Genomic DNA, 10,747 nt, shown 5'->3' with positions numbered 1-10,747 from the left:
ATATATATATATATATATATATATATATATATATATACACATACACACACACACACACACAAAGGGATACCCAAAAGAAACCAGAATTTTGCAGGATTATTTAATTCACTTAGTCCAACCCATGCTAGCATGGAAAGCGGACGTTAAATGATGATGATGATGATAGTGACTGTGTCGTTGTGCTGTTGAAATCTTCTCTCTCTTTTCTTTGCAGGATCCAAGATGCTGTACTTCATATCTTTCAGAGACGCCCATTACCATATTCCTATTATACCTTACAATCAAACTTGAGGTAAGATATTTTGTCTTTATCAAAATAATTTTATCATTTAAGCATCTACTTTTTACTCTAGGAAATATTTAAAGATTAGCAAAATTTCTGCTCAGGTGATCTGTGGCATCTTTCAGTTTGGAGTGAACATTTTAAGAGTATGGAGTGAATTGTCCATTGCAGGAGGAAAGTATTTGTTGCATTTCATGCAAATGAATATTATGGCTTGTTTTGATTTTAAGGGTACTGTTCTTGTTCAGTAGCTGGGGTTTTTTTTCTGCTTTTAATTGAAGTGTCTGGGGTCACTGTTATAGTCATTTCTCAGTTATCAGTGTTCATGTCGTGTGCTTTATATATATGTTTTTGAAGTGTCACTGGTCTTTCTGTTGACTATTTTCCTTCTGAATTTTTCTAGGAAATGCAACTGTTTCTCTTTCATAATTTGTGCTGGAGCCAGTGCAGTAGTCTCTGTATAGAGAATATGATTTGTATTTCAACTTAAGTATCATGATTTTAGTAACGTTGTCCCTCAGGGATATATTTAAGCAATGCATTTGGAAAATCTTCAGCCCACTTTCCTGGAAGGAGTACAAGGTATAAATTTTGCATTCTGGCAGAATGCAAATCTTATACACCTCAAATTTGGTGTGTACAGTTAGATTTTGTTTAACTACATATTTATCCAAATGTTACAAAGATATTTAAGACACTTTAAAACAAAAGCAATTATTTGCACTAGAAGAAATTCTATACTTTGGTGTCAGTATCAGTAAATCAGACTGGTTCAGCCATGCAGATTTCATTTTTTTTTTTTTTTTGACACAGTTTTAGGGTGGGATGCATTCTACCATAGCACCAATGCTGGAGAGGTTGTCATTTTCTCAGCCAAAATAAAAGGCTCTCCCCATTGTACTCTCAACCTTTTGTTGTTTCCATTCATTTATCACCCACTCTGTAGTGTTCTGGGTCATTTTACCATAGCACTAACACTGAGGTTGCTTTGTGCCCTACAATGCTTCCATTTATTCCAAGTAACCTGACCAAGGAAGTGGCTAGGAGAGTGCTGAAAGAAAAAAAATTATGGTTATTAGATGAGGGGAGTGAGTATATGTAGGAAGAAAGAGTGATAACAATGAAAGGCTAGTAGTGGAGTGAGTAAATGAAATAGATATACTAATGGCAGGGTGTAATAGAGAGATGGTGATGGTAAGAAAAAGTGATGAATGACAATAACAGGTGGCCTGGAGAAGAGGGAGTGATTGGCTGGCTGTGCAGAAAGAATGATGGTAATATGTATTGGAAATTAGCAGATCTAAAGCAATCCTTCATTACACAAGCATCTTGATAAGATGTACAGTGATAAGGATGGTAGTAGTGGGGGCTGAATAGGTATATCACCTATTGTACTGACATCATGGTACAATAAATAGAAGGGAAAGTGAGTGGTAGAGAGATTAGAGGGTATTAAGGTGGTGAAGGAAGCATGGAAACATTGGGTGGGGTATCCAGCTGTAAAAACTATGCCAAAACCGACCTCACCAATGCTGGTGCCACATGAAAAGCACCCAGTCCACTCCAACATGGTTGGCATTAGAAAGGGCATCCAGTCATGAAAATTATGCCACACAGACCTTGCTGGTGTTGGTACCACATAAAAAGCATCCAATTCTCTCGGTAACATGGTTACCATTAGGAAAGGTATCCAGCTGTTAATACCATGCCAATATAGACAGTGGAGTTAGGTGCAGTCTTCTGGTTTGCCATCTCCAGTCAAACTGTTCAACCCATTCAGCATTTTAACTTGTTTCACCATGCTTCCAAAGGTGGCAGGGTCTTCTTTAGCACTGTATGTCATTAATCACCTTGGTCTTTTGTCATCTCCTCCATGAGGCTGAATATCTTTGAGATTAGTCTTCATCAATTCATCCCGTGTCTTCCTAGGTCTCTTCCTTCTACTGATTCCATATACTAAGTCACTGCTCTTTTTTTCCAACTGTCATTCTCCATTTGTATCACCCACCTACACCAGTAGAGCCTCCTTTCTCACATACTGCACTGATTCTAATTTTTCTCAGTTCATTTGTATTTCATTATTCATCATCCAATATGGCATATTTGCTAAATTCTTTTAGTTTTTACACATTCTCTGTATTCAAGGCCCACATCTTGTTGGTTACCATGTAATATTGCATTTCATACACAAGCATCATATTATTCTGTCCTTCACTTTAAAAGACGAATCCTTTGTTACCAGCAGAATAGAACCTTAAACTTTTTCTAACTTGTTCTAACTCTGACTACTATGCTTTCAGAATACCCACCTCCACGACTGATTTAGGCAAGAAAACTGCAAAACTGTTCTTCAAAGACATATATTCCTTCAGAAATTTGTCTAAATGTAGGGAACTTGCAGTTCAAAGAATTGGAGTCCTAGTACATCGTTGGCTTTCAGTACAATTGAATATTCATTGTTGTCTAGCTTGTGTATCCTAGACAAATTATCTTGTCAGGTAGAATCCATATTTCTCCCAGCTATATCTGCAAGAGTATTTAACTTAGTATTTTAACTGAATGAACAATTTCATAAAATTGCTGATTTTATGGTGCAGCTGCCTAAAACAGTAAATTATTTTTATCCCATGGTTCTATTTACAGACAGATTGTCTGGATTATTTGAGAAATATGCATTTTGGCCACTAGCTCAGTGCACTGTTGGTGACAGGATATGATCCATTGACTCGTCTGAGTGCTTGATTGATATTCTATTTGCTCACTATATATTTGAAACAGTTGTATTTAAAATAATAGAAGAAAAGATGGTGTTCATTGTCCTTTCCCTTTTCACCAAGTTGTTAAAAAAAAAAAATCACAAGTTAAGTCAGTTTGTCTCCAACTTGTCATTTCAGACGTTTAATCCGGACTGATACTGGACCAATTATTTATGATTACTTTAAAGTAAGTACTAACTTTCATTTTCCATGAACAGTTGGTCTTGGCTAGTATTTTTTTTTTTTTTTATGCAATCCAACTTACCAGATTTGCATCTTCTGGTGTTTCCTTTCTCACAATATTTCTTCAACTTACTGAAGTTCTTAATGAAACAGTTAAATTCACTTTCATCACACACTTACTACCTTCTTTCTAGTGTGGATTTTTTAATATTATTTTGAGATCCTACTTCTCAAACTTTGTATTTTACTAAAATATAGTCATTTCAGGACTATATTAATAATGTAATGTCTTGGTGTCTCAAAAAGGACACACTTGAATGATCCTTGGTGCCTACTGATTAGAATAAAAATCTGAAATTCTTAGGCAACAGTAAAATATGATTTGTAATTGTCATGCTTTCCCTAGTACATTTGTCAATAGTTGAGATGAAATAGAAATTGAAATGCCACACTACAGATTGAGGAGGAAGAACTTGTCTATTCTCACTTTCAAATGATAAATATTGTTTCTTATACAAGCATAAAACTGTTGATTGTAATGGAAGGGGAAATGAGATTGTGGAATGAATTCACTCATTCTGCTGGTAGATGTTTCCAATCATATTGCCATGCAAATGGAGAATAAACCTTTTATCACACAAATATACAATTCTAAACCCTTTTCTAGTTAAACTTTTTTTTCTAACTATATTTTGGGATATGACTAATCTGGTCTTATTTTTTAATTCAGGATCAACTCCTCAAGAAAGGAATGGTGATATTAAGGGAGTCAATGAAAAATTTAAAAGGTGTGTTTTATTTGTCATTAAGGTAGTGCTACAGCATGGATGGTGATAGTAACTTCAACATGGGCAGTATTAATAACAAAGATGGTACTCTAGAATGAGAAGTACTATTTATAAGGTGGTTCTTCCAACTTTATGGTGCTAATAACAGTAATTCAGCATAGCCTAACTATGAAGATTAAAACAAAATTAAGTAAATGTAGTTGACATGAGACAGCATAGACAATGCAAATATCAGAGATCCAGGATAAATGGTTTATAATACCTAATTTGGGACCACACAGTTTAAATTCAAATCTCTTATGTCGACTTATTGCTACTGACATTTTATACTCAATAAAATTAATAACATTAATATACTGTGCTTTAAGTAAAAAAAATTCCATATTCCAATAATTGATTTTAATACAGAATATGAGGAATGATTGCAGATTTTTGTTACTCAAGCTGTTTGAAACTAATGGTTATTTATATAATTACCAGTTTACATCTTTCTGTGCTAGCCTGAGTTGGATGAGTAATCACAGTCCAAGCAATTTCCTATTGGGCACAACAATTCCATAGACTGGTACATGTACATGTCATTTAACTTAATACCTGTGGTTGGATGCCTTTCCTATCACCAACTAGAATATACTGGGTGTTAGTATTCTTCAGTATTGATGTCTTGTGGCATTCACCAACTACTTTACGTTGTGTACTGGGTGATTGTTTTTCTCCTTTGTACACCTGCACTAGAAAGGTTATCTCACATCTCAATCACTGTAGAGGGAGTGTAGCAAGGTGGGATATTCCATTAAGATACAAGCACAGAAAGGGTTCCTTGTATACATTTTAATCAGTAACCTAAGATATGTAGACTGAAGAAAGGGAAAGAAGGTGATGACAGCAGAAAAGCCAGAAAGGTGCAGCTGAGAGGTGAGGCAAGAGTGTAAGTGTAGTGAGTAGTGTACACTTATATTTGTGAGCACATTTGTTCAGGTGACAAAGAAGAAGAATAGAAGAGATAGAGGAATGACATTAGAAGGACCAGAATGAGCGGCTGAATGGAACAGAGTATGATGAGGGTGGGAGAGGGTTATTTGGGAATGGTGACTGGCGAAAGCAGAGGTGGACAAAGGTAAGAGTGGGTGATGTGGTAAAGGCAGGAGTAGTTGATGGGTGGCAATAGAGGAAAGAGTGATGATTGTCAGCACAGAAAGATGAAGTTAGTGTATTTGATAGGAAATGAGAATGTGTGTATGCAGAGGTGGACTGGCCAGGTTGCCAGCTTGCCCAATAGCAAGTGGGCTCCTGCGCCATTAAAATCCATATATAGGGGCCCATCCCCCCAAGTTTGAGAATTTTTTATTCACTCCTGGAAAATGCATTATTTCAGCCTGGTTATGTTTGTAGACAACCAATATTTTTAGACCCAGTTTGCCACTGTATGTGTTTGTGCGTATTTATATATATATGTGTGTGTGTGTGTAAGTCTATATGCTTGTACATAATTTTGATTTAAATATTTTAAACATGGTTCCGGGTTCAGTCCCACTGCATGGCACCTTGGGCAAGTGTCTTCTTCTATAGCCTTGGGCCAACCAAAGCCTTGTGAGTAGATTTGATAGATGGAAACTGAGAGAAGCCTGTTGTGTATGTATATATATTTATATGTGTGAGTCTGTGTTTGTCCTCCCACTATTGCTTGACAAGTGATGTTATGTTTACGTCCTTGTAATTTAGTGTTTTGGCAAAGGAGACTGATAGAATAAGCACTCGGCTTACAAAGAATAAGTCCTGGGGTTGACTTCTTCAAATAAAAAATCCTTTAAGGCAGTGCTCCACCATGGCCACAATCAAATTACTGAAACAGGTAAAAGAATATAAATATTTTTGCTGTGTGCAGAGTTTTTAGAGAACTTGAAATAAATTCTGATGCACACTGTGGTTGACTGAGACAGTTATCACCTTTCACTGATGATATCTTCACTACTTAGGCAAAATGAAAATTCCTGCTATCAACTTCTGATGCCTAACTGTAATTGAAGGAAAGATTAAAATGGATTAATCATCAAAGACTGAATTTTTGGTGATTTGATATCACAATACTTTGTATTTTGTCTGTATGAATGAAGTGCAATGAGTATCTTGTAGAGTCAAATATACTTGTGATCTTTTTTCTTTTCAGGTGTTGCATTACTGGAGAAATTATCTGAGACATGGAATTATTTCTACAAAGAAATAATATTTACATTGCAGGCAATACTTTATCCATTCCAGGTAAAACAACTCAAAATTAATCAGTTTTAAAATTAATCTTGAGGCTTTCTTACCACAATTAATTCCAATTTTTTTTTTGATATTTTATTTATTGGGATCACATTGACTCTACCTATAATTTCAGTATCTTATATTACCAGTTGATTTTTACTATTTCTACAATCACTGACATCACCAAACCAAAGAGAACTAACCCCAAAAAATCTATACTTTACATTCTACTATCTTAGAAAAGTAAGCACATTGTATTATGTAGTCCTAGATACACTGGATAAAAAAAAAGATGGAATGGTCATGACTGGAAAATTTTAAAACAAAAACTTGTTTGATCCAAGTTAACCTGAAGTTAAACAGCAGCAATAACAATAATTTGTTACTCCATTAGCTTTAATGCATTATTTTTACTTGTTACCCCCTTAACTGTGCCACATTAATTTCACTAGCAACACCACTAACCACATTACCTGCCACATCAACTCAAACCAACAGTTGTTACTAATTAGACTTTGAGTCATTGAGGGAGCTTCTGCATGGTTGCTCTACATGCTGGAAATAGCAGTCAAATTTCGCTCAGATTACATCCTACTAACATTTTTTTTAAAAATGGATATATTAGATAATGATACCAATTACACTATCTGAAGGACAAAAGAGACTGAATAGTCACATCTAAAACAGCGTTTGGTCATGGATCTACTTGATCAGAGCCGAGTTGTTCTAAACAACAACAATAAGCAAGCCATAAACCACCAAGTTCTTTCCAGAAGTTGGAAATATCCAGTCGATTTGAACAGCAGCCTTTTTCCTACTTCAGCATAGATGGAACATATCAGCTGTCGTACATTTATTTTTTATGTTTTTTGCCAGTAACTTTGCTGAGAGAGGATGGAGTGAATGATCATAGCTAATCTACTCTTGTAAGTATATGAGAGTTCCAGAGATTCCAGCATGTCCCTCTGATGCAGAACTCCTTCAGTTTGGTGATACAGCTTGACTAACTGGATGATAATTCACAGGTGATGTGCAGTCACCTTATTTGAATAAAAAAAATAACCCCTGCAGTTTCCCACTGTTTTATGGTTATGCAATTATTGAAAAAGTAGTGAAAGCTGGTACAGTAGAAAGAGCCCACTGCATTTATGAAAGAGATGAACAAGGGAGACCTAGTTGTGCATACACTTGACTCGGCATCATAGCATTGCAGGAGTTATGGAATGTGACTCTTGTGATAAAATTACATCATGAAATATACTAGTTTGCTTTCTCTATCAATAACATAAAAATCAAGTAGATGAAACATTTTAATTAGTTTTCTTTTCTGTCTTTCAGGATAATTCTACAGAGGAAATGCCAATGACAATACGTCAAGTAATTTTAGCTGACTTCCGAGATACAGTCTTGCTGAAGATTAATCAGGATGTGGAAGGTATATAATTTACAATTTTCAAACTGCTCTCTTTCTGTGTGTGGGTGGGGTGGAGGTAGGGATTGGAACACACAGACACAAATAGAAGAGAGACAGAGAGAGAGAAGAGAGACACAGTGAGAAAGAGAGAGGAGAGACATCGATGGACTGACAGACACGGATGGACGGACAGACTGACTGGCAGACACGGAGGGACGGACAGACTGACTGGCAGACACGGAGGGACGGACGGACTGATTGGCAGACACGGAGGGACGGATGGACTGATTGGCAGACACGGAGGGACGGACGGACTGATTGGCAGACACGGAGGGATGGACGGACTGATTGGCAGACACGGACGGACGGACTGATTGGCAGACACAGACAGACGGACGGATGGACGGACAGACTGACTGGCAGACATGGACGGACTGACTGGCAGACACACACACACACACACACACACACAGACGGAGAGAGAGAGAGAGAGAGAGAGTATAAGATCAAGGTAGGACAGGAATGTAGACTATTGAATTGACTTAGTGTTTTTATAGTATCTGTTTCATTGATATTGAGAGGGTGAAAGGTGGTGAAAACATGAATGAAGGCAATGTTAAATGCTGTAAGGTATTTAGTCTGGCACTGCACTGTTTCTGCTAATTTAACACCTTTTATACACAAACATCAAACGCTTTAAATGTTTGATATATACACGCACTTCAATCATTGCTATATTTCAACAATTTCTGAGAGAAGTTAATATTAATTTTTTTTTTTTTTCCATTTTGGCACAAAGCCACAAATTTGTAGACAAGGTGTGCAGTCATTTGAATCAACTCCTGTACTTGTTTGTGACCTAATGTTATATATAGTTTTGGCTTTACCATATTTAACTTATTCATATTACTAGAAAAATGAAAAGTGTTCTGAAAAGTGGTGATTTCTGGGGCAAGGAATGTTTTGTAGGATTTTACTCAGCCAAACAGTGATCAGAATATCAGTTCTATAAGTCTTGGAAGGTAGCTGGAAATTTCTTCCTCAAACATCTCATTTTTTAAAACTGTGATAACTTGCAGATAGTTTGCAAACTGTAGCATTCGTATGAACATCCTTTCAGTTGGTTACCAATATGTCTTAGGTTTGCAAAAGTAGAGCTGACGTGTGGTTAACTTAATCAATATTTATAAAAATTATGGCTGAGCCTTTGACAGTGAAGACTTCCAGCATTCTCAGCTCCCCGGACCATATCCTTGCTCACTGCTATTGGGGCAGAGACCACTGTCTGCAAGTGTGAGCCTTGTGAGTTAGAGTGGCTGTTCCAGTGCATCCCCTTTGCCATCCTTTGGGACAATGTTTTCTACAGTTTGTCTCCTGGGACCATAAGGTGGTCTGACTTACAGGAAAAGTGCATAAATGGATTTAGATTGTCCTCAGTGTCCAATACTGAGGTAAACTATTGCTATCATTATCATCATTTAAAGAAAAATAAAATCATAGTTTGGGGACCCTTGTTACTTGCATCCAACTGATAAAGTATGACATCATAGAAAAATATAAATTATTGTCTCTAAAAAGATGTTCAAAGATTTCTATTCTACCTTGTATTGATTATGTTAGACTATATACTGTATTTCCATTGTTTCATTGGGAATAAGAAAAATAAATCTTTAATTTAAGCCATTTTTGCTTTGTAGCTAGTGGAGACGCAATGGCTCAGTGGTTAGGGCAGCGGATTTGCGGTCATAGGATCGCGGTTTCGATTCCCAGACCTGGCGTTGTGAGTGTTTATTGAGCGAAAACACTTAAAGCTCCACGAGGCTCTGGCAGGGGATGGTGGCGAACCCTGCTGTACTCTTCCACCACAGCTTTCTCTCACTCTTACTTCTTGTTTCTGTTGTGCTTGTAATTCAAAGGGTCAGCCTTGTCACACTGAATATCCCCCAAGAACTATGTTAAGGGTACACGTGTCTGTGGAGTGCTCAGCCACTTGCACATTAATTTCATGAGTAGGCTGTTCCGTTGATCAGATCAACTGGAACCCTCAACGTCGTAAGCGATGGAGTGCCAACAACAGCTTTGTAGCTAGATTGTACTGAACATTTCTGAAGATATAAAAGAATTGTTTGGAAGGGATTCTTTTTTCTTCATTTTTGTTTTTCAGTGCTAGCCTCTAAATGCTGAAGTGCCACATTTTTATTAAAACAATGTGCATTGTTCCTAAAAGTTAATCATTTTCTCTGATGGAGATTAATCACTCATTTACCATAACTAATGCCCCTACATTGTTATATCTCCTTCATAATTGCAGGAAGCTGATAGAGTTTCAGATCTTTAAAGGACCACCATAGTATTTGGCAGTCTTTCAAATACGTGACTTGTAAAACAGACCTAGAGGTGTGTGTGTGTGTGTGTGTTCTGACTGTGTTCAGTAGTGTACATAAAGACCGGTTATGTCTGCCTTATTCTACCAGTCACTACTGTTTGTCCATTATACATGATTATGATATCTGCTAGACTGACAGTTATACAACCTGGTACATATTGTACACTTAATAGATGTTACACTACCTGCAGCACAAATCACCATAATCAGATAAGATACTGATAGAATAATTCAAACTAGTAGGCTTAAATAGGCTTATATTATATTACTATGTCTAATTAATGCATTGAGCCAATAAAAATACTAATTAAAATTCATGTAAATATATTTTTTTTTACTTTGTGATACTCTTATTTCCTCTTTTCTTTCTTTCTCTTTCTTTCCTTCTCTTTTTCTTCTCTCTTTCTTTCCTATCTCTTTCTTTCCTTCTCTTTTTCTTCTCTCTTTCTTTCCTTCTCTCCTTCTTTCCTACTCTCTTTCTCTCTTTCCTTCCCTATCTCTCCTCTTTCTCCCCTCTTTCCGTTTTCTCTCTGTTTCTTTCTCTTTCACACACTCTCTCTCTCTCTCTTTCACTCTCTCTTTGGCACTCTCTCTCATTCTCTTTCACACTCTCCCTCTCTCTCTTTCACACACACTCTCTCTCTCTCTCTTTCACACACACTCTCTCTCTCTCTCTTTCACACACAC

General features: G+C 36.7%; 1 protein-coding gene across 4 annotated transcripts in view; it reads left to right on the top strand.

The window, feature by feature from the left end:
• LOC106882992 (proline-rich protein 5-like) overlaps nucleotides 1-7,718 on the top strand; it is a 170,522-nt gene extending 162,804 nt beyond the window's left edge. For all 4 annotated transcript variants that reach the window (XM_052966565.1, XM_052966567.1, XM_052966568.1 and 1 more), the window contains 5 exons: nucleotides 215-292; nucleotides 3,178-3,226; nucleotides 3,953-4,010; nucleotides 6,178-6,269; nucleotides 7,599-7,718. In XM_052966565.1, coding sequence (XP_052822525.1) covers nucleotides 215-292; nucleotides 3,178-3,226; nucleotides 3,953-4,010; nucleotides 6,178-6,269; nucleotides 7,599-7,703 — 382 coding nt within the window. In that variant the 3' untranslated portion in view covers nucleotides 7,704-7,718. The remainder of the gene's footprint in view (nucleotides 1-214; nucleotides 293-3,177; nucleotides 3,227-3,952; nucleotides 4,011-6,177; nucleotides 6,270-7,598) is intronic.
• Nucleotides 7,719-10,747: the final 3,029 nt, after the last annotated feature.

The sequence above is a fragment of the Octopus bimaculoides genome, chromosome 3 (genome assembly GCF_001194135.2).
Source record: "Octopus bimaculoides isolate UCB-OBI-ISO-001 chromosome 3, ASM119413v2, whole genome shotgun sequence".
Lineage (NCBI taxonomy): Eukaryota > Metazoa > Mollusca > Cephalopoda > Octopoda > Octopodidae > Octopus > Octopus bimaculoides.
This window is presented reverse-complemented; position numbering and strand designations above follow the sequence as displayed.